The 24,993-nt window shown below is 34.7% G+C and overlaps 3 protein-coding genes across 3 annotated transcripts in view; 2 read left to right on the top strand and 1 right to left on the bottom strand.

Annotated features, from left to right (window-relative positions):
- Window positions 1-3,994: 3,994 nt before the first annotated feature.
- LOC131434459 (uncharacterized) overlaps window positions 3,995-24,993 on the top strand; it is a 40,718-nt gene continuing 19,719 nt past the window's right edge. The window contains exon 1 of the mRNA XM_058601181.1: window positions 3,995-4,230. The gene's annotated coding sequence lies outside the window, so the exon portion shown is untranslated. The remainder of the gene's footprint in view (window positions 4,231-24,993) is intronic.
- On the bottom strand, window positions 16,406-17,385 carry LOC131434461 (uncharacterized). The gene is made up of 2 exons (XM_058601182.1): window positions 16,998-17,385; window positions 16,406-16,919 (listed from the first exon to the last, which is right to left on the bottom strand). The coding sequence occupies exons 1-2, from the start codon at window positions 17,079-17,081 to the stop codon at window positions 16,587-16,589; spliced, it is 417 nt and encodes a 138-aa protein (XP_058457165.1). The 5' UTR covers window positions 17,082-17,385; the 3' UTR covers window positions 16,406-16,586.
- Window positions 20,970-23,841, top strand: LOC131434458 (uncharacterized). Its single transcript, XM_058601180.1, has 4 exons — window positions 20,970-21,157; window positions 21,383-21,742; window positions 21,797-23,013; window positions 23,074-23,841. Exons 3-4 carry the CDS (start codon window positions 21,936-21,938, stop codon window positions 23,151-23,153), a joined length of 1,158 nt encoding a protein of 385 aa, XP_058457163.1. The 5' UTR covers window positions 20,970-21,157; window positions 21,383-21,742; window positions 21,797-21,935; the 3' UTR covers window positions 23,154-23,841.

A 24,993-nucleotide genomic window follows, 5' to 3' on the forward strand; every position in this document is an offset into this window, starting at 1 on the left:
TATTAAACCTGTAAAAACCTGGAAGCGTTCCTCTGAGAGTGAAAATCACTTACTGAGTTAATTATGTATTCTCAGATATTTTCTGGAAAATATGGAGCTTTCTACACAATATACCCAAAAATTAAAGAGATCGATTCAGCGAATCAAGTTTTTTAATAGACATGGTCGATAAATGCTTGATTTGAAATTATGCAAAGGTTATAACTCAAAAATGAAAAATAACGCATCACTATTTTTTTATATCTGTTGTTGTTTCAAATTTTAGAATAAATAAAAAAAATATACAGCGCTCTCAGTCTACAAACCATGAAAACCATCATAAAAATATTCGATTGAAGTTTTCAAACACAAAACTCCAACTTTATCTTTATTATACATTTTTCCAGAAAACTGTACACATCCCTCGAAAACATATCTTTATGATAACTTTTGACACTGTAATGAAATTTTCATTCTTTCTTTCATTATTATTTCTTTACATCCATCAGCAACACGTAAAAAACTGACACTCGCTCTAGTTCTTGACTGCCATAACCGAATTTCATATGTGTGATACTCGCGACGTTCATGTATTACTACCATTCATATATGAACCACATACCAGTAAGTTCTCGCTTTGTAGCTTTCTAGGTTGTACCTGAAGTATGATCGTGTATGTATTATGCAAAGGTTGATACTCATTTCCTTCTTTTCGTTACTTTGATTTCTAAGCCGTGCGCTTGAGTTGCATCATAAACTACTAGAACAAAGCACCATGCGTTTCCGTTTTAAGAGAACTTTATGGGAACGCATGGTCGACTACTACTAGAAACTGCTAAGATAAAGCACCATGCGTTTCCTTCTCTCAGAATTTGATGGGAACGCATGGTCGACTGTTATTGATTTTTGAGAAAAAATTAAATATTTTGGTCGTCCACATTTTTAAAAAATATGAAAACATACCATTTTAACATGTCCAAAAATTCTTTATTTATCACTAAAAAATCCAGGGTGGTGCAAAAATTGGAAAAGGGAAAAAATATGTTTCAAAATTTTCTAGTATTTTTTAATAAAAGAAATACATCTTCAAAAATTTTGAAAAAAATTGTAAAGCATCCCCATAATGCCTTAAACATGCCTGATTTTTTTCAAATTTTTCGGAGAAGCAGTTTCTCTGGGCACATAATCGTTTTTATTATTTTTACGTTTCGTCTTTGACTCATCAGTGCAGAGCAGTTCAAATTGAACTGCTTAGTGCTAAACTCGGCTATTGAATTGTGAATCAAGTTCGAAGATGAAAGGACTGTCACTTATTGTTCTGAAGGTATAATGGTATAAGTGACGTACGCGACAAAACGCATTGTTCTTCCACAGTTAAACGCTAAACGCGCTCAGAGATGACTGAGCCGATTTCAATAAGTCTAGATTCGTTTGAGAGCAACTATTAAATTGTGTATCATGTTCGAAGATTAAATAGTTGTTACTTCTAGTTTCATAGATATGATGGTATAAGTGATGTAATTGACAAAACGCGTTGATTTTTTTGTCGTGAATATGACTTACTTTACTATGGGGCGCCTTTTCAAACTTTACCCTGTACAAGAATGGTCAGAGCTTTATCGCGAATATCTCTTGATGGACTCAACCCAACAACACAATTTTTTCTACAATCTATAGGAAATATGATCAGAAATTCGCGAATAAATTTTCAACAGCGTGAAAAAACCATAGATAATTGAAAAATAAAGTTTTCTGAAACTATTGGAAAATCGTTCATTTCTTCTAGTGCTTCAGACGGAACTGGATGTCGAGATGAAACCAACATCAGTAAGAACAAACCAACTATAAAGCGCGAAACGCTCAGGTCGTGCTTTTATTTGGACTTCAATCGTCGGGAGATGAATTTAGTTTCAAAATTATGTTTCAGGAACTTAGTTCCAGTATACAGGTTAAGGATTAAGACCCTGCATGTTGGAACTGGATTCCGGAACTGAATTCTGTTTCGAAACTAGTTCAAAAACTAAATTGCAATTGAATTCTGAGCCTGTTCTAATTCCTGAATTCTTCGAGTCGGTTCTTTTTAGAACCATTAACATAACTAAAGAACTATGCGAAATTTTACTCTACTGTACTATATACGGTCCTTTTTTCAATCAGTTGGAGTTCGTAGTTGTTGTAGGAACTTTGTATTAATTTGATTTATAAAATGCATAGAACCGACTCAGTTTAGGTGCATCGTTTCAAATTCTAGTAGTGAAAAAAGGGGAAAGCTGGCATAATTAATAAAAGTGATCAACTAATTGATATTCGAAACTAACAAGAAAGCGTTTCAGTTATATTCGTATTCACGACATTCAGTTATGTCTGTGACATTACAAACCCGTACTTTTTTACCGCTCAATTTTCTCAGAGACTGCTTACACGAATTTAACGCGTCTAGACTCGCTTAGAGTTATGGATCAATTTCGAAGATCAAATGGCTGTGACTTCTAGTTCCGGAGATATGAAATGTTTCCTATCAATTTTCTCAGGGATGACTAAGCCAACACGTCTAGGTTTATTTGAAAGCTGCTATTAAATTGTGAATTAAGTTCGAAGATGAAATGGCTGTCATTTATAGTTCCGAAGATATAATGGTATAAGTGTCGTAAGCGACAAAACGCGTTGTTTTTTTACCGCTCAATTTCTTCAGGCTGAGTCGTTTTTAACAGGCCCAGACTCGTTTGAAAGCTACTGTTAAATTGTAGATCAAGTTCGATGATTAAATTGTGTCACTTCCGGTTCTGAAGTGTCAAAGTCAAAGTGACGTAAATGTCTAACCGTTCATTTTTCATCGGCAGAATTTCCTAGAGGATGACTAAATGAGTTTCGATAAACTTAGGTTTATTTGAAAGCTAACAATGTGAATCAAATTTTGAAGAGTTATGGCGAACATTTCTGCTCGAGAGATGTGACGTTATATTTGACGTAACCGACAGAATCCAGTGTTTTTCAATGGAACAAAGGATATTTGATAGGCACAAAATATTAATGGCCGAGGATAGAATCTTACAAGACTATTTACATGGCAAGAGAAAGGCATTATTACACTAATAGGGTTTTTCTGAAGCTAATCGTGGTATAAATGTGTTGGAACGCCGTTAGAATAATTTTATTTTCCTTCAAGGGGAATGCTTCGATGAATAAAATCGAAATTTGAAAAAACAAGTGTTGTTTTCTTAGTCAGATTGGGGACTATTAAAACGAAACTTTTTCTCTAATGTAACATTTACGCACAATGCCTGGGAACTCAGTGATGAAAGTTACATAAAAAAAGACTTTAAGTCTTGATAAATATTGTATAATTAACGAGTTTTGTGGCAAAGTTTTTTAATGTTTTGTAAAAATAATCAAAATTTCGTGCAACTCCAAAAATCCATTAATAATTTGGAGACGTTGCTTGAATGCTATTTGAAATAAATGACGTTCGTACATATGCCATTGAAATATTACCTAAGATTAAATTCATTTCGAGTACAATCATTTACAAAAATAAAAATCTTCATAATCATAGCAAGAATTTCCAACTAACTCGAAGCTATCCTTAGAATCCCAGCATACTCGTCAATGTACACATTGAATCACAAGTGGATTGCTGCTAACAGTGTCTTGTTAAAATTCTATTTGTAATTTTTCACAGACAGTACAGCCGAAACACGGAAGTTTAATGCACGAAAGATCATTGTTTTGCGAAGACACATTCCCATTCGGTTCATGGTTCGATTGATTCACGTGACATATTTTGGCGGCGAACAGTCATTCCCTTCATTTTTACACACTAAGCAATTCCCGGCTGTATTTTGGCCTCACGGTACCGCGCCGTTCGGGAGTTGCGCAAATCCATCGGGCGCACCAGAGTCAGAGTGCGACAAATTCCGGCGCGCACATCTTTATCGTGTTGAACTGTGCGTGTGTGTGTGTGCGTGAACCAACCGTGAGTCTGTTGCGGGAAAACCAGTGCAAACTACTTGATTCATAAAATTGTCTCGTTGCGGAAAATTCACATTCAGTAGTGAACGACTCGTCCGGTAAACCATTTGGTAGACGCGCCACAGCAGTGAAAGTGAAAAACTACGGACAGAAAAGCCTTCAGTGCTCTCTTCTCGGGTTCCGATCCACATTCAGCCACGAGAGCATCCAGGTTTCTTCTTCGGAGTCTGTTGAACTTTTGCATTTTGCGTCGCATTTGTGCACGGTTCGTGTTAAAACTAGGTAGGTTTCAATTGAAGGGGATTGATTCAATCGATTAACTCAGATTGAGTAGCTTCATTTTGGATTACGATTAGACCAAGCGAGTGTTTTGTGTGAAAATGTGTGTTCAAAATTTGGACTGTACGTGCTAGCCGTTTAAATCTCACTGCTCATGAAGGATTGAAATTTGATTGAACAACATTCAAAATTATTTAAGCGATTAAGATAGTGAGTTTATATAAGCGGACAAGTCTGTATTACCTGTTCTATGTTAAGCGCACTTTTCAAGTCAATACATCATTCGGAAAAAAACCCATTCGTGAGTTTAAAATAAACAAAAACTAACAGCTGAAACCTCTTCTTGGGAAGATATGCGACCATCGTCGAACTACCGACCCGGGATGTCAATATTTTACGCTAATCGATGAAAATATTCAAATGGCACGAATCCACGAAGAAATTCAAATTAAGATCGAGAAAACTCGTAGTAAATCGTTTTTGCTGTAATAAATAAATCAGTGCCAGTGGGTGTGGAAGATTTCTGTGAATGTTACGGTGTGAATGGATGCAAATGTAAACTTTTTTGTTCTGACGCACAGCACTTCCAACATCGATGAGATAATAGTGTAAAATTAATTTTCATCCCATCCCGCTGTTGCGGAACATTTTTTTTACCCCACCTTAAACTTGTCACCCACATGATACACCTGGGCAGATGCCTTGTTCAACCTGTCAAATTCGGGCGGATTGCTCCGAAGGTAGGCGTGTGTCTTTGTACGTCATGCACTGCTGTCTGTCAGAGTAAATTTTAAGGATATGCCTTATCGGCTCAGAGACAAAAAAAAAAAACAAACTCCTGTGACATGTTGTTCAAGGTGCTAAAACTGTTTCAGATTATTACATGGGTGTGATCTAACTGTTTTATTGTAGAAATCGGTTGAGTCTGGGTGAGCTCGAGGACCGGTAAAAAACACCGTTTTTCGATATGATTCGCCCGGGGAACAATGGTGGTAACAAATCGATTGTTAATCTGTTAAGCTGTATGGCATGTTGCACCGTCCTGTTGAAGCCAGTAGCCATTCAAACCATTTTCACGAACAATGAACATCATAACGATCGCCATTAACAGTTTTCGTTGCTCCATCATCGTCTAGGAAAAAATAGGAACCAATCACCATATCCGCACAAACACCATACCAAACTGTAACTTTCAGTGGCATAGAACCAACCATTTTGCTTGTTAAAGTACCTATTTAATGTCTGACATGATAATGGTTTTCACAATTAGAAAGTTATTTGGAATGTAAAGCTGAACAAGTTCGACGGGAAGTTTCGCGCGCTTTGTTGATAGCAGATGCTTTGATCAGTAAGATTGATTGCCCGGCTTTTTTACGTGAAGTTACTATCAGTGTTCGACCCCGTACTTTTTGCTACAATGCTCTTCTTCCAGTATCTGCTCGACGTACCAACTATATTTAGATATGATTGTAATTTATCAAGCAGTAGAATTCTTAAATTTGTTTTTGTATTAAGAGTACAAATTAATTCGGTCCGTTTTTTTGGGGTTACAAATGTATTTATTTCAGAATAGAAATAATTTAACCACTTTGACCAGTGATTTTGTTCTAGGGAACAAAAAAAGTCCCATGGAGACAGATCATGCGAACGAGGCGGTTGTTGTAGTACGGCGATCCCTTTAGACACTAAGTACTGGGACACGTAGATGGATACGATATTTGAGAGTACCCTGTAGACGCGTTTCCGCAATGTTTCAAGTACTTGGCAAAAGCAGTTGTTCGTTTGCGCTCGTTTAGCACCCCCTCCGCCAACCCTTGTATACCATTTATCTATCCACTTTTCTCGTCTCTTTCACCTTTTTAGCAAGAGCACTATTACTAATCTGTTATGTGTGGTGTTTTCAACAACTAGTTGTAGTGTTATACATTTTGTTTCAACTGTTAGTTTTAATTCTAGTGTTAAGCCTAAATGTATCTGTGGGATCATTGTAATCTGTTGATACAAATAATGACGAGGTTTTATGCCTGCTGGAGAGAGAGATTGCCAAATTTCATCTCCACCGGGCTTTTCCCTGCTCCCAAATAAATAAATAAAGCAGTCGTGATTCACCCGATGGAACTTCAGTCAGCTCGCATCTCGACTGGTCTCTCGTACCGCAACTTGCCTTCTATGCTATAACATCTCTCTATAAACTTCTCATTTCATTAAAACACCTTCGCATGACAAATAGTACTATCACCATGGACTTTAACAATTTTAGCGTACGTTTCCGAAGTTGTTTCGTCCAATCTGTCGCAAAATAATCATTAGGATTTTAGTTTTTCTGTTGATTAAAATATAATAAATAGACGATAACAGGTACTATCGGGGAGACATCAGGTACCGTAGAAGTGAATTTCATAATAGCAGGAAGGATTTTCCGAGTAGTATAAAATCTGACATCATAGGGTATTTTGCTAAATAACTTTATGAACCGAAAACGGAATCGTACGAAGCTCATCATAAAGAGGAGAACAGAATCGCGACATATAGGGCAGGTAACAATGCCAAGATACAGGAAGAATATCCAGTCGATGATCAAACCAAGCTTACTCCACGAAAATAGGTTGCACGGGGCAAAACTCACTTTCAAGGATCACATTGAAGGAATCCAGGCAAAGTGTAATAAATATATTAAATGTTTATATCCTCTTATAAACAGAAATTCTAAGCTCTGTCAAAAAAAAACAAATTGTTAATTTTTAAACAAATTTTCAGACCAGCCATGCTTTATGCAGTTCCAATTTGGTCAAGTTGTTGTTCCACCAGGAAGAAAATGCTTCAAAGGATACAGAATAAAATTCTGAAAATGATTTTGAAGCGTCCTCCCTGGTTTAGTACAAATGAGTTACACAGACTCACAAATATAGAACCATTAGATGTAATGTCACATAATATTATTAGCAAATTCCGACAAAAATCGATGCAATCTTCAATTGAATCGATTCGCTCTCTGTATTAGTTAGTAAGTTAGTATATAAGTTCCTTTTCCCCATTACACAATACAAGTAGGTTTAGAATTTTCCCTACACAAAAATCTCAGAATTGCGGAAGCAAATAATGTCCCCATGGTGACAACCAAATTATATATATTATATTATATATATATATATATATATATATATATATATATATATATATATATATATATATATATATATATATATATATATATATATATATATATATATATATATATAATAGGGCTGAAAAGTCACCACTTGTGGCTGAACACCCAATTTAAATCTTAATAATTTAATTTTAACTCATATTCCAATAAATAGTCATTAAAAAAAAAAAAACAAAAAAAAAAAGGTTGCACGGGGCAATTGCAAAGAAGTATGAAACCACACGATTTTTTTTATTTTTTGTAGGCTATCGACGTTTTTCGGCCAATAATAAATAGAAAACAAACACTAATACCAGTTTATCCGGACGTTTCAAGCTTCTTCTGTCTTTCACTCAGTTTCTGCGTACACTAAAATTTATATATTTTAATTATTATTATTATTGTACGTTTATGTGTTCTCTCTCGTATTACATTTTCTACTATCCACTTTGGCTAGTTATGGTTTTTTAAATTGTTTTGAAAGTTTCAAGTGTTCCGTAAATTATAGACGTGTGTCATGGTCATATTTTTAAATTAGATAAAACAAAATTCCTAGAAAAAATTACAAACAGTAACACAAGACTGAAAGCAGAAACTTTTCACATAAAAATAATAGGAGACGAAAATATAACAAACATACGGCGTGATCACTGGCGTACCTAGGGGGGACGAAGGGGGCACTTGCCCCTGGCGCAACGGTTTAGGGAGGCGGCAAATCAATCCTTGGGACCTTTTTTTTTTTTCTCGCCTAAGCCATCTTTCCGGAGATTATTTTGCCCCGGGCGCCAAATTTCCTCGGTACGCCACTGAGCGTGATTATATAATCTTCGGAACAATATACAACTCTTTTATTAGGAAACTGGAATGACAGACAGATATTTTGAATCCAACTGTAAACAAAAGAAGTAAGTGTATGGGGAAATCAACCGAATATTGTAAGACAAAAAATAAGTTTTAACATTTGATGAAATTAATTAAATAATTAAAATATACAAATTTTAGCGGAAGATGAGTGTAAGCCGGAAGTAGTTCGAAACGTCCGGACAAACTGGAATTAATGTTTGTTTTTCGATTTCTTCTTCGCCGAAAAACGTTGATAACCTACAATAAATACTTGATAGCGGGATAATAGGATTACCTATTATCAACAACCACACGAAATGTTGAAAATCGATTGTACTGGAGCATTTTATAATTCGATAAAATGGGATACCATAACGAAAATAGAAGAAGATGAAATTTACTATAAAGATAATTTATACATTGCAAACTTTGATGGAACTCAATCACATACCATTGGGCCAGTAAAAGTGACGTTGGTTATTGGGAAAACTCAATACAGAGTTAGGTTTTGAATAATAAAAGATTTACGTGCTCCTGGAATCATTAGAGCAGAGTATTCAAAAATATACACAGTTTAGGTCACTCTAAATTTCTAGTACATATGCCTAAGTGTACCAAACAAATACATTAAAGTAGCAAATATAACAATATCAGAAAAAGATTCGAGGTTTTCGATTCCGGAACTCAATTTCACATAGAGGGAATGGATTCAAATGAAAGATTTCATTCGAATCCGGCTTCTGGTTCCAGACATACCGAATATCGAGTGCTCAAAATCTCAAACAGTTTCATCATCAACTTCTATTAAAGTTTAAAAAAGTACGGTAGATTAATGAGAGCACAACGATTCTCGTTACGTGGTAGTTGAAGACGATTGAGCTAAGGCCGATGTAAACATGAACTGAAATTGTAACTCCGTATTCAAGCATACTGTGGGCTGAGTATATTCTCTGATTTGTGGAGACCGGAAAACATCTTCTAAGTTGATGACCATACAAACTTACTTTGGCTATACTAGTTCCGGAGTCAGGTTGCGAAAGTAATGGTCTAAAATTCCAAAACGAAACTGACATCGATTTCTCAGAGATGATTTGAGGTTTGAGAACAGATAATAGTTCGAGGAAGCCAAATCAGATGAACAAGCTGGGTCTGAGTCTCCTTTTAGGTGCCCGTGCCGGTTGAAAGCACTTGTGACGACTTCAGTCGTTTTCTTCTTATCTAGAATGAAGCTTGTTTCATTTAGATTGGAACAAACTTTTGCTCATATTGTGGCGCTCCTGGTGTACGGACTTGGAAGTTCTTGGTGCCCACGTGTCGGGAATTTCGTCAGCTTCACGTATGATTTTTGACATTCCGTAAATCGACTGTACTTTGTAAACAATCAACATGAAAGCCAAAAGAAGGGAAAAAATTGTGCACAGTTATTTGGAAAATCCATTCTGGTCTGTATCTAAGCTAGCTAAACAGCTGAAATTGCCCAGAAATAGCGTATGGCGCGTTATTAAACGGTATAAGGAAACATTGACGACGATTCGGCAGCCTCAAGCCAATCGTCGGAGTGGAACTGTCGACCGGAAACTGCGTGGTAAGATTTTGAAGACGATTAAGAGGAATTCTAATCTGTCGGACCGTGATTTGGCCTGAAAATTCGGTGCTGCCCACAGTACCGTGAGGAGAACTCAACTCCGGAAAGGAATCAAGTCGTATCGAGCTAGCTGACAGCCTAATCGGACCATAAAACAGAATAGTGTGGTCAAAATTCGTGCTCGGAAACTATATGACCAGGTGCTGACCAAGTTAGACGGGTGTCTTGTGATGGACGATGAAACCTATGTCAAGGCTGACTTCGGCAAATCCCAGGTCAAAAATTTTACTTGGCAACGGCTCGGGGGGATATTCCAGCCAAATTTAAATTTGCAAATTTGCAAGAAAATTTATGATTTGGCAGGATATTTGCAGCTGTGGCAAAAAAAAACGAAAGTTTTCGTTACAAATAAGACAATGACATCGGAACTATACCAAAAAGAGTGTCTCCATAAACGAATTCTGCCGTTCATTCGATCCCACGACCATCCTGTAATGTTTTGGCCAGATTTGGCAAGCTGTCATTACAGCAAAATCGTTCAAGAATGGTATACAGAGAAAGGGGTCCAGTTTGTTCCGAAAAACCTTAACCCACCCAACTGGCCCCAGTTCCGTCCTATAGAGAAATACTGGGCAATCATGAAGAGGAGACCCAAGGCAAAGGGAAAGGTTGTCAAAGACATCAATCAGATGACGACCTGGTGGAATAAGATGTGAGAAGGTGTGCGGCGCCTAATGAGCCGTGTTACAGAAAAAATTCGAGAATTCCTTCGAAACCGTGACGAATAATATTATCCACATTTTTTCCTAAAAATATGAAGAAAACGCTACATTTGTATAAAAAAAGATCTTGAATTCAATAATAAATAACTGAAATACACGCAACAGTCTTTGTTCCAATTCTATCTGAAGCAAGCTTTATCAGTTCGTTGATACTGCCTGTGGTAGATGTTTCGAAGTCGGGAACCATTCCATTGGGGAAGCACTGATAGTTTGTTCTCTTCCTCAGAACGATTGGTTCTGATTGGTTGGTGCTGACATAGGTCAAATCAGACAGAGATTTCAATAGTGTGCTATTGTCTATAATGTTGTTGCAATACATTTTTAAGTTGAAAAATTCCGAACTTATTAGTAACTAGATCATATAAATCTTCTCACAGATCATTGTGCTGTAAGCTTTCAAAACAATGACTGAAAATCTAATGCGGAAATGAAATGTCGTGCGTCATGAGTCGCTTTGATACTCGTTGATACCAAACATTTCAGAAAACTTTAATTTTGAATTATTTGTGATTATGTCATATAACTGAAAATGTTATCTTAAATTGATGATCATATTTCCGATGGCATGTAGCGAAAATTATGGTGATCCGTTGGATACAACGAAAGATATTCACGACCAAAAACTCATCACTCCATAGCAAAGTCAAGTAAAAGCTGGCACGGTTGGCAACTCCTCTAATAGAAATCACATAGGCGAGATGGTAGCGAAGATATATTAACTGCTGGTGTCGAAAAAGACTACTGAAAGATACAACCTGGGGCGCCTTTTCAAAATGTACCCACTGAGAGAGTGATAAGTTTTTGATCGTGAATATCTCTTGTTGTATCTAACGAATCAACATAATTTTCGCTACATGCCATCGGAAATATGATCATCAATTTAAGATAACATTTTCAGTTATATGACATAATCTCAAATAATTCAAAATTAAACTTATCTGAAATGTTTGGTATAAACGAATATATAAGAGGACAATTCATAAGGCGCGTTTGCCTTTCTTGTATTTTGAAAGCTCATAGCTCAGTGATCTGTGGAAGGATTTATATAATCTAACTAGCAATAGAATCGAAATTTTTCAACTTCAACGTGTATAGCAACAGCATTGAAGTATTTCAATAGTACACTATTGAAAAACCTGTCTCATTTGACCCATGTCAACACCAGCCAATCAGAACGCGTTCTGAGGAAGAGAACATAATATCTGCTGCTGTACAACAAATCGTTCAAGAAAAATGTTCCGAACAGTGCTTAATATCGTAGTGAGTTCCACAATTTGGTCCTTCTGAAAGGCAGGAATGAATCCCGTACAGCATCCTGACAGTTTCTTTCAATGAAGGGCAAATCCGAAATGAAATAATCGATATTAAAATTCTATATGCTGCTTTTTTATAGCCGTCAGGCCCACCCATTAGTGGAAAAGCTGCAAACGAAATCACGTAAAAAGAAACCTCTTAGCAAAAATTGAATCAGTTTGGATTCTATCGCCACTGCGAGCAGATGTATTGTGTGTCGTTTGCAAAGTTAGTTTCGCTTCCGACAAGAGCGATTACGTCACAGGTGCTAGTCGTTTGCATTGGTGAAAAAAGCAACGAAAATAGGACAACGGTGGATAGCATCACACAAAATCAACCGTTTTAATGGCTCTAAAAGTTTTCTAAAGAACTATTAGGTAAACATCCTCAGTTTAGTGCAAATCTAGAACTGTTTGATTAGATTTGTGCACTATTCGCTGTTTGAAAGTAATCGAGATCAGGTGAAGTCTTCTTTGTTTTTGCGAAATATGTGAAAAAGAGGAATGCTTGCATAATTCATACAATTGATCAACTAATTGATATCGGAAGTGTTAAGGAACATGTCAGTTGTTTTCGTATTCACGACATCCAGTTATGTCTCCAGTTTTTTTCCCCATATTCGAATACCGACAATCGCACGTATTTTGAAAACTTTAAAATTATCACTTGCATAATTGCAACGATACAATTATAAAGCTGAACACACGAGAGCACGAGATTGTGTAGAGGATAAGACTTATAAATAAAAAATGCAATATTCATAAATTGACAATTCCGCAACTTGTTTTTAGGATTTCTTAATTTAAGTTGGGAATTTAAATAATTAACTTGTCGAATTCGTTTCGAAAATACAACTAGTATATCAATTTGGAAAAATAACATTAAACCGAATTTAAGAAATCTAACATATAAATTATTGATAACCACTCGCCAAGCGTGGACAAAAAGTATCAAACATTGTTTCTAAAATCATGAGAAATGATAAAATAGTATTCACTTAACAGATCGGCTGAAGTTAGTAGTTCAGTTAGTACCAACCTTCAAAAGATACGTGTATAAATTTGACAGCTGTCTGATTATTAGTTTGTGAGATATTGCATTTTGAATGAAGCTACTTTTGATATTGTGAATAAAATGGAAAAAAAGGAATTTCGTGTGTTGATGAAACACTACTTTTTGATGAAAAAAAGTGTCGCCGATACCAAAAAATGGCTTGATGAGTGTTATCCAGACTCTGCACCGGGCGAAGCAACAATTCGTAAGTGGTTTGCAAAATTTCGTACTGGTCATATGAGCACCGAAGACGATGAACGCAGTGGACGTCCAAAAGAGGCTGTTACCGATGAAAACGTGAAAAAAAATCCACAAAATGATTTTCAATGACCGTAAAGTGAAGTTGATCGAGATAGCTGACACCCTAAAGATATCAAAAGAACGTGTTGGACATATTATTCACGAATATTTGGATATGAGAAAGCTTTGTGCAAAATGGGTGCCGCGTGAGCTCACAATCGATCAAAAACAACAACGAATTGATGATTCTGAGCAGTGTTTGGAGCTGTTATATCGAAATAAAACCGATTTTTTCGTCGATATACAACAGTGGACGAAATATGACTCCGTCACTTCACTCCGGAGTCCAATCGACAGTCAGAGATTCGCATGGTATAATTTTCATCGACTACCTTGAAAAGGGAAAAACCATTATTATATAGAGTTATTAGAGCGTTTGAAGAACGAAATTTAAAAAAAAACGGCCTCATTTGAAGAAGAAAAAAGTTTTGTTTCATCAAGACAATGCACCGTGTCACAAGTCGATGAAAATCATGCTGAAATTGAACGAATTGGGCTTCGAATTGCTCCCTCATCCACCGTATTCTCCAGATTTGGCCCCCAATGACTTTTTCCTGTTCTCAGACCTCAAGAGAATGCTCGCTGGTAAAAAATTTAGAAGCAATGAATAGGCAATCGCTAAAACTGAGGCCTATTTTGAGGCACAGGACAAATCGTACTACAAAAATGGTGTCGAAAAGTTGGAAGATCGCTATAATCGCTGTATCGCCTCTGATGGCAATTATGTTGAATAATAAAAACGAATTTTGGCAGAAAAATGTGTGTTTCTATTAAACGATACGAACTTTTCAGCCGAACTGTTATATACTACTATGGTATGAACTTCACAAATTAGATATTTTTAGTGAACATCTTACAAGCCAGTTCAACTGGCCCAGTTGTAATTCCATATAAGAAAGGTCTTGTTTGCATATTATTCAGTTCTTTAATATAAAGATACAAAACACATGAGCTGAAAAGTCCCGGGCCTAGCAGAGATAGCACGATTTTTTTGGTTCAAAATTAACTTTATTCGTCCATGAAATCTCCATCGAGAGCAACGCAATCATTCCAGCGCCGCTCTAACATAACTTTTGTAAAACGATTTATCTTTTGCCTTAGAACAGGGCTCAGTTTCACCGATAACCTCTTCATTCGTGTGAGATTTCTTACTGGTGAGCATTTTCTTAGGTCTGCGAACAGCCAACAGTCGCTGGGAGAAAAATCTGGCAAATACGGTGGAAGTGGGAGCCATTCGAAGTTCAATTCATGTAGTTTTGCCAGTGTTTTGATTGACTTGTGACACGGTGCATTGTCTTAATGAAACAATTTTTTTTTCTTTGCCATATGCGGTCGTTTCTTTGCAATTTCAGCGTTCAAACGCTCCAATATAGAGTTGTGCATTGATACTGGTATTTCAAACCGATTGTTGTGCTTCTGGGCGCTTTGGACGAGGATCACCAGTTGCTGTCCACTCAGATGACGATCGTTTTGGTTCCGGAATGAAGTGATGAATCCATGTTTCATCCATTGTCACATATCGACGCAAAAATTCCGGTTTGTTACGTTTAAACATGATTAACACGTGCTCGTTTCTGGTCAACAGTAATCAAACGCGACGCCCAGTTTGAACAGAGCTTTCTCATAGTCAAATGCTCATAGTAATATAAAGCCAACACGTTCTTTTGATATTTTTACGACGTCAGCTAGTTCACAAAACTTCACTTTTCGATCATTCAATCGATTTTGTAGATTTTTTTATATTTTCTGGTGTTACCGCCTCTTTTGGACGTCCGCTGCGTTGAGTGTCGCTACGACCATGTTTGAAGTTAGCAAACAAACGTTTTATTGTTGTTTCTGATGGAGCGGAGTCTCCATAACATCTCCATCTCGAATGGTATTTTTTCCATCAAAAAGCAGTGAAAAATTAAAACACGAAATTGTTTATGAACAATTTCGCATTAAGCGAGAGAATCAATTTTAAGAGCATTTTGATTTTGATCGTCTTAAACAGTATGCACAAATGTGTCTCCCATATATTATACTATGTTCACACTGGCCGAAAATAACATGTTTCAACGATATTAATATAAAGTTAAAACCGCACTGTTCACACTAAGAAAAATGGTTGTACCTATCTGCGTTGCCAGGTCATTTTTCCAAAAATATGTAGTCGGCGCAAAAATCTATTTGTATCATATCGGTATCAATATCTCTTCTACATAAGTAGTAGAAAAGGTGAGCGAAAAAAAGGTTCCACGACAACCTTATCTCATGTCTATTCAAGCTAAAAACCAAAAACGGTACTTATCTGTGTGATCCGTGAATTATCAGTATTTTGGGAGAACATAATATAAATACCGAGAAATCGGTATACCTCCCGATCACAAGAGAAGAGTTAATGAATACCAATTTCGGCTATTCTTTTTTGGAATACCAGAATAGCTGTATTTGATATTCGTTAGGTTGAATTAGGAGCTAAAATGGCAAAACAAAATACCAAAAATAAAGCCGCCCAAGAGTAAAACAATATCTGATTCAGTTATTTAAAATAGCAAAGTAACACCAAATGAAATTTTGCGGTGGAATGGCAAAATAAGCATTTAATTTGCTTTTGGATTAAATAGCCGAATTAGGTATTCTATAGCTGAATAGCAAATTTGGATATTCTCTTTCATTTCTTCCAAATTTATAGTCAAATTGCATGGTTTTTAAAAAAGCTTTATTTATCTTTTTTTAACTTTTAACAAGAATGCAGTCATTATTCTTCAAAATTTCTTTACACTCAAAAAAATCATTAGGACATACTGTGTCGGTTGATTTTTAATAATAAATGATCACATAAATAAATCCAGAAACCCAATTGAAAGAGCATACCTGAAAAAACAAACATGAAATTTAAACAAAGAGAAAAGGATTATTAAAAAATATATACCCACCATTTTAATTTTCACCATCTAGTCGAAATACCTCAAGGTTAAGAAAACAACAGATCAATAATCAAGTAGCCCGCCGAAGATTTGGATTGTTGGCCACCACAATCGCTATGAACTTTGCCACTTTTCTTGCAACTTTGATAGCTGTTCCTGGAGAATCTTTTAAAAAAGTGCTGCGTTCGAAAAGTCGATCTGCAAATACAATTTATGTGAGAAAAAAAAATCAAAATATAAATAATTATTTACCTTTTATGTACTCAACCTTTTCCAGATCCAGTTTCTCCGGATTACACGCTTCATTGACTTGAGAAGCTTCATTCAAACTCGGTTTACGCTTTCCGCTTGGATTATTCGATTTCTTTCCGGAAACTCTTTAAAAGAAACTTCTCCGGGTTTGTCAATTAATGCTGTTTGCAGCTTCATGTTTAGATTCCGCAACTTCAGGTTATCGTCCTCAAGGTTCGTGATTTTGCCAAAAAATTTGGGATGATTGCTGCGGTAGGATTTACATCGGACACTGCACTCGATTGACCTTTTTCAGCTTCACTGGAGTCCGCTAATTGAATTAGCTCATCTTGTTTCTCCAAATCCTGTCTAGTGTTGTCCACAGCGATCTCCTGGACGCATTCTTCTTCCGAATCAGAACCAATGTTTTTAATTTCTTCATGCATGGTCGTCTTCAATATTTTTGTATTTCGTGTTACCTTTCGCAGTGGATGTCTCGTACGCTTCATACCCAATGTTTTATTTTCTTCTGGCTTGTTCACCGTAACCTAGGAGAAAGAAAACTTTTGTTAGGTTATGTTGCATGATATGTGAATATAATCCATCAAATTTCCTTAAATACTTACATTTTCTTTCATAAATCCCATATTCACAGTGTTGGCCATTCTCAGCATCAACTTTTGGGAATTGGTTTTCCGTGTTTTCCCCATTTTCACCACAAATTGAGTCACAAAAGGAAAAAGGCGCACGCCATAAGGCTGGAACAACAGTTTTTATGTAATCAGGAATGCCAGTTCTTTTTTTACATCTGAGTGATACTGATTTGGACTTGCTAGCTCAAAATATTTAGTAGAGGTGGACACATTTGTCATTTGTAAAGCTATAAACAATCTCGCGAATTATTTAAATATCTGTATAAAATGTTCAAAACGACGTATGTAACAATGAGAGATTCTCTTTGTTTACTTTCTCTTTTGATTATTACGGCACTCTTAGCAATCCTTCTCTCCAATTATTTACCGATAATAATTACTAAAGCTATCATCTTTTAATCTGCTCTGGAGAAATTACCGAAAAAAGCAGGAATCTTTTGCAATAATCAAAAGAGAAAGTGAACAAAGAGAATCTCTCAATGTTACATACGTCGTTTCGAACATTTTATACAGATATGTGTACAGTTACAATTTCTATTACGTTTGACAGTATACTCTTTTTCACTTTTCGTGGTATTTTTGTGACAAGGGAATTTAAAAAAAAATAACAATGGAAATAGTAATAATACTGATAATGATAATGACAATGATAGTAATAGCAATAATGATAATATTGATTATAGAAAAGAAAACGAAATAAACAAACAATTATTTTTTTATACTTTTCACCTATGTACATTTGTTGCAGTGCTGTCAACTGTTTTTTCCAAAAATCTGTATTTGGCGGAAAAATTTATCTGTACAATATCTTTCTCTAAAAATCAAACATCGTTTTAGTGCGAAAACTGATTTTGCGCCCAAAAAAAAAAAAAGGTCGCTCGACCTGGTTTCGCCCTATGGAATCCAACACAAAAACTGAAAATCGGTATTTATCTGTATGAAAATTGAAATATCGGTATTTTGAGAGAGCATATCTGTATTCCTGTATCGAGTCCAAAAATCGGTATAAATACCGAGAAATCGGTATAGTTGGCAGCGCTGATTTGTTGTCTTGATTATTTAGAAAAAGGGTTGCCACCCGCAAGCAGAGATGCCATTTATACAGATTTATCTGTATTATACAGATTTTTACATGCACATACAGATTTCATACAGAATACAGATTTTGTACAGGTTTTTTAAACTTAATACAGATTCATACAGATTTTTCAACAAAAAAAAGGAAAGAATAAAATAATTTCGTTCGTCTGACCTCTCTTTGGTAGTAGTGACGAGATGAGAGTTTTGTAATCAATCGACGAATCACAAATTGATCTAAAAATCTTTAAATGGTGTTGATAGTTTATGTTGAGCGCTGAGATCCTACATCAACTCATCAAGCCAATATTTTGAAAGTATACGAAATTGAAATTATGTTTTGTTGATTCCGATTGGTGATGAAAATTTGAAAGCATTTAATGTCGTCGTTGTAGAATGATATGAATATTGAGCACTCATTCAATTTCTCATTATAAAACCATAAATTTTAGGAATAACGTTACCTCAACAAATTTTTATTATAAATATTTCGATTCTATAGTGGATACAGATAAATACATATTTTTCATTTTGGGTAATACAGATTTTCTATGAAAATATCTGGCATCTCTGGTGTAATTGAAAAAGGGTTGCTATAAGAACTTGAAGACTGCTTTTGGTTCCAGGAAATTCGAAAAATTTTCAAAATTTAATTATGAATTTTGCGAGGCATACATTGAGTATTACTCATTTGTTGACAACATTCTAAAGATAGAGCATTTGTGATTTTTTAAATATTGTAGTACGTTCTTACAAATAATCCATATGAAAATCTCTAATAAATGTGAATTTTGACAACCAGCTCATTATGTCATCTGCCATGTCACAGTAAAGGACCTAGAAAACTTTTCCCTACAGTGAACGACTGTAATAGTTAAAACTGGGCTTAAAGACAGGAAATATTCAATCCATCATCAACCTAGTTAGGTTCTATAGGTTGATATCGCTATTAAAAATTTTCAAAACTTGGTAGTTTTTCACATTAATGATTTCAAATAAGAATGAGCATGCCAGTAAATTAGTGATGGCTGTCAAATGATGACTTTCCAACTCATTTTATGAGATTATTTCAAGCTGATATGAAATAAAATTAAATATATTGGTACTACCCCTTCATGGTATACATAGCTTAAAATAACTTGTTTCATAGCTAGAATGAAAAATTGAATAATTTGCAGAAGCATTTTTTCCAAACTCATCTTTTTCCAAAACTTTCTCCAGCGTTTAATTATAAACTATATTCCAAAGTCAATTCATGATTTCCAATTTTTTTTATTACCATGACTGGCAACCCTTACTGTATGGGTATACACTGAGCTAAATTCTCATTTTCACATTATATTATATTCTAATGATTTTTTACTATTAGCATTTCAATTGATAGCTACAAAGTGTATTCAACATCATGTCAAATATACAAGATAATCTTATGAAACATGAAACTCTTCGTAACGTTATTTTTACAAGATTTTCATATAACGAATGAAGTTTCCAGTCTGAGTCAAATTTATTGGCGCGCCCTTTAACCATTACTAGATATCCACACAACATCAATTGAAACAATTGATGAAGCGCATATTATATTCACTTCGAATTAATATAGACAGGTATCTATACCATATGACTAGTTTCATAACATTTATATATAACTTTTGGTGGAGGTCATCCCAGTTCTATATATCAGTTAAATAGATCAAATGCTTGCTATTTTATTGAATAAGTTATACATATAATATTCAAATTAATAAAAATGCTGGGATAATGGTGCTTAAGGGAATCAAAAACAATAAAAATAATTGTCTTATCAAACACTTGTTATATTTTTCGCATGTAAAGAGTTTCATAATGAAAATTTATTGTTATATTTCAACTACACTTACTTCTTTGTAACTGGCTGATTTCATCGGATATTCACTGTTACCAGACGAATCAGATGCACAACGAATCGGAAACTACTACTTTTATCGAGGATTTGAGCTATACTAGTCGTTAGTTTTGTAAGGGAACACCTCCTGATATTTGCGAAGGAGAAGTAGGATCCCGAAACTATAATTAAATAATTTAAATCCTCTTACTGGACAGACAGAGTGATGAGACGTACCGGGTATTTATTTCATAATCCGTTAGGGCATATCCTTGAACGAAATTGAATGAAATATTAAATTATATTGGTTTAAGTTTCATTGACTTTTCGCATAACTTGTATATGGTATTTTTATCAATATCATAAAGATTGTGAAGATACAAAATTTATTGAACATCATTTAGATTCATAAGTCATAAGTTGTCATAATATGTCTTTTGTGAAATACCATCTGCGTACGATTCATAAGACATATCCAATGAATATAAATTATGTAACGAGTTAAGTTTCATCGGATTTTTATATACATTATATGAGATATTCTTATAACTTTCATTATGGTAACGTCTATTTAGGTTTAACGTACACTTTAAATAAAGATTATAAGTTTGCATATAACTTCTATAAATTATATTCTGCATATGATTCATATGACAAATCTAATGATTATAAATAAGATTTTCATTTCAGTGTAGGTTTTGGATGCAGGTTAAATACACGGTGTAGAATGAACTGGTGATAACATTTTTGTGTTAGTGCGTAAACATCTGCCGTTGCAGGCTCATCGTCTAGATACAATAACAGTTTTTATTTCATTTCTATCATGTTGGAAATATTTGAACACATAAATGAAAACTTCATACCAGAAAACACCACTTTGTAACTCAGCAATAAAGCTCTGAGCCACATTTTATTCCGAGCCATATTTAATTTCGTGAGAAAATTGAAAACGCATTCAGAAAAGACTTATGTGATCACCAGTACATTCTACTTCGTGGGTTAAATACCATGCATAGGCACAATTCTTTTTTTTTTTTTTTTTGAATAAATGAAGTATGGGATTTGAAGACAAGTTTTTGTAAAGTGGACAATTTTTGTAGCTCACATTTGATTTGTTTATTATATGATGTCTCGAAGAAGACGTTATGATTATTTGTCGGTTTCTATGCTTGGAAAGAAGTACGAAACAAAGGTAAACAGAATACAGATTCATGTACCTGCACCATTATTTTGCATTCCGATCGAGTTCATATTATTTCGATCGAATGCGAAATTTGCATTCAGCAATTCGTTCTTCTAATGTTGTTTTTATAAGGAACTCGAGCGAAATACAGAATGGAAATTTTACATTTGATCGAAATATACAGAATCGATCGAAATACAGAATCGGAATGATAAGTTTACTAAAATTTTTCAGCCTAAAAAACCGGCACGTCGGTCACAAGGCAATTTAGGTAAAGAACAGGTATATTTGAACGAATTTGAAGACCGAATCTCTCCAGAACTGACAGCAGTGCCAAGGAGCTGTAGGAATTCATTTGTTTTTGCGTCGACAAATGAAACAGCCAACCAATCGTTGAATCCCAATATTCGGCAAGATGAAGATAATTTAAACCACGATTCATTTCAACTTTTTAATCAATTTGTGAGAATAGAGACACAAAATGCTGATGAGTTAAACAGTACAGTTGACAGTGAAATACCCAATGGAATACAACACAATGGCGAAAATATCGATGAATCAGGCAACATTAACGATTGGAATGATTTTTTAAATGTTTGTCAATATGGTATGCTCAAAGTACTTTCGGTAATTTGATTATTTTTTTAGGTGTTTTCGAAGAAGAATCATTCACAATTTCGAGTAAATCCGGATATAATTATAGCCGAAATTTTGTTCTTGGTTGTGAACTACTACGTTCGTCATAACTTGTCACAAGATGCACTAGAAGATTTATTGAAAATGCTAAATGTTATTAGTGGAACAAAATGCTTCCCTGAAAATTTTGAAACATTCGCGTCTCAGTTACGTAATAACCCATATGATGCCAAACGTGTTTTTTTTTGTACATTCTGTCAAAAACAAAAAAACACTTTATCCGGTTTTCGTTACACTTAACAATCTCCCGCCAGTACTTAGATTCAACAAACACAACCTTTTAATTGCTGCACTTTGGTTATCAAAGGAAGAACCCAACCTTAATTTACTCTACAAATATTTTTGCATAGAATTAAGAATACTCAAGAAAGGTATCTCGATCGGTAATCAAAACTATACAGTTAGTCTTCTACAAAATTGCGTGGATCCTGTGGCAAGATGTAAAGTTTTGTGTATGAAGCAATATAATGGAGACTACGGATGTACAATGTGTCTGCATCCCGGAAAAGCTACTGATGCAAGCCCAATAAGATATTATCCAAGTCAACGGTATCCCAAACGTGACGATGCGACCACTAGAAAAATGATGGATGAAGTTCAATTTACAGGTCAAGAAGTGCATGGAATATTAGATAAATCAGTTTTCGTGGTTCTGCCTGAATTCAATATCATTATAAGTCACCCTCCAGATTATATGCACGCAGTTCTTCTGGGGGTTATGAAACAGTTATGGGCAAGTCTAACTGAAAGTGAAAATCATAAAGCTCCATTTTACGTAGGACTTCGTATGAAAGATATTGAGAAACGTTTTCTCTCCTTCCGACCTCCAAGCTCATTCCCGAGGTATCCACGTTCATTGAATCAAGTAAAAAAATTCAAAGCAAACGAATGGGAAGCCATGTTATTACATTATATATATCCTAGTTTATATAAAATTCTTCCTGACCATTTATTGAACCATATTATGCTTTTATCATCTACAATATTTTTATTATTGGATCCAAATTTGTCTGAGGAAATGATTAATTGGTGCGATAAAAAGCTTAAACTTTTTGGTTGCCAATTTGAGGCTATTTATGGAATAGGACGAATGACTTACAACGTTCATTTGATGTCTCATTTAGCTGAAACTGCATTGTATAACTCATCATTGTTTCCTTATGAATCAGGTAACACAGACATGTAACATCAGTAACTAAATATTAACCATCTTTGTTTAACATTTTCAGGAAACGGAATGCTATTAAAATTTTGCAGTGGCAACAACAAACCTGTTCTTCAAATCGAAAAAAAAATATTACTTGAATAAACTTTGTCAAAACAGCAGGGTGCCTCAAGATTCGGTCATTAAGCAGTGGGTTCAGTCTATATGGTTCAAGAAACATTCTATAGTTCAGTATAATCCTCAAAAAATATATACTGTGAATAATTCTACCTTCTTCGATAATGATGTAACACAACGTCATTTCAGCTATCATTCTAGACTGTACTACAATCGCTTAAATTTGTGCACAGAAGCTGCTTGCTCAGATCTCAAATATGATGATTCATGGATTTGGATCAACAGTATTTTTTTTCGTATTCATGCTATTCTATGCGATCAAGCAAATATAATTTATATACTTGGCCCAAATTTGGATACTATTAGTTTGTTTCCTAATATGTATTCCTATACTTTCGCGGATGAAGTTAGAATTATGAAAGTTACGGATTCTTTAAAGCAATGTATTAGTATGAAAGTTGAAATTAACGGTGAATACATGAGATTCATTTCGATATGCAAAAAGCAAACACAAGTTGATTAAAAAGAACTTTTAATAAATAATGTATCATTCTTCAAATGCTATTCATGTTAAAAAGTTAGATTGAAATGAAATGCCTTGTGTTCCTGCAGGTTACATCAAATGAAAATAACAATACAAAATAATTCGAAACCCAAATATGTTTACATGTATTACTAGCCAATTAAAGGCCGTTATTATATGCCCCAAACCGAATCCTATGCTGTGAAGCTTTTATTTCATCTAATCTTTATCCGTTTAATAATCCCGCGTAAAAACGCATTAAATCGAATAGAATCTTTTGAATTGATCGTACTCATACTTTTTGATTAGATAATAACAAAAGAAGAACTAAACGAGCTCTTATACCAGATCGAGCAATTGGTTTACTATTAATAGCAATTCAATCAAAATATATGAATACCAATATAATAGTTCATTATGCTATGATAACAAATTGTGCTGTTCTTATGATACTGGGTTGCTATTCCCTTCTGATCGGGCTGGCAACGTTGGTACCAGTTTTCAGTTTTGTTTTATTATTATTACATGGCTACTTTGATGGAAAACTGCTGTTGTTGAACAGCTTATCAATTGACTTAGTCGAAAAGTGAAAGAAAATGCTAGCAGGGTTGTGCTTTACTGACAATTATATCATGTTATTTCGGGAAAACATGTTTTAATGTGAAGTTTATGAATATGAAATAACGCAAAAGTAAAATAAAAAAAAACATGAAATCGGAGTTATAACATGTTTTAACTCATAGTGTGAACATAGTATTAGTTCATCAAAAATACGCATAATTTATAACAATACATAGTCAGTGTCTGGTTTACTAGCGAACAAAACATGTCGTAAGCCTACTACACTCAACCACTGAAAATATTCCGTATTTCTATGAGTCAGTTTTGCAGGATACGCTTTGTGCGATGATTCGGTCAATTCATGTGACTTAAATTTCGCGTACCTTCATTGGCACTGAATTTTACCTCAATGTTTGTTGATACCCAACATTTAATAAAATTTCAATTTTAGGGTATTTATGATTCTCTCATACTACTGAAAATTTTATCATAAATTGCTGACCATATTTCCGATGGCATGTAGTAAAAATTGTGTCGCTGCGTTAAATACAACAAGAAATATTCGCGATTAAATTCTATCCATTCTTATACACAGTAAATTTTCAAAAGGCACTCCATAGTAAAGTAAGTCACGACAAAATTGCAATAACATTAATTCTACAAACAATAAACAGATTTTGTGAAAAATGTATGTTGATTTGTTTAGCATCTAATGTCGTTTTCGTTTTTGCAATTGCACAACACCAGTGCTACACTTTTTCTACACCGATATCACTGGTGTAG

This window comes from Malaya genurostris, chromosome 3 (genome assembly GCF_030247185.1).
Source record: "Malaya genurostris strain Urasoe2022 chromosome 3, Malgen_1.1, whole genome shotgun sequence".
Lineage (NCBI taxonomy): Eukaryota > Metazoa > Arthropoda > Insecta > Diptera > Culicidae > Malaya > Malaya genurostris.

Coding starts and splice junctions, on each gene's coding strand:
- LOC131434458 (XM_058601180.1), top strand. CDS start 21,936: ATGTTATTAGTGGAACAAAATGCTTCCCTGAAAATTTTGAAACATTCG. Junction 23,014..23,073: donor ATTGTTTCCTTATGAATCAG/GTAACACAGACA, acceptor TAACATTTTCAG/GAAACGGAATGCTATTAAAA.
- LOC131434461 (XM_058601182.1), bottom strand. CDS start 17,081: ATGGGGAAAACACGGAAAACCAATTCCCAAAAGTTGATGCTGAGAATG. Junction 16,920..16,997: donor TGGGATTTATGAAAGAAAAT/GTAAGTATTTAA, acceptor TCTTTCTCCTAG/GTTACGGTGAACAAGCCAGA.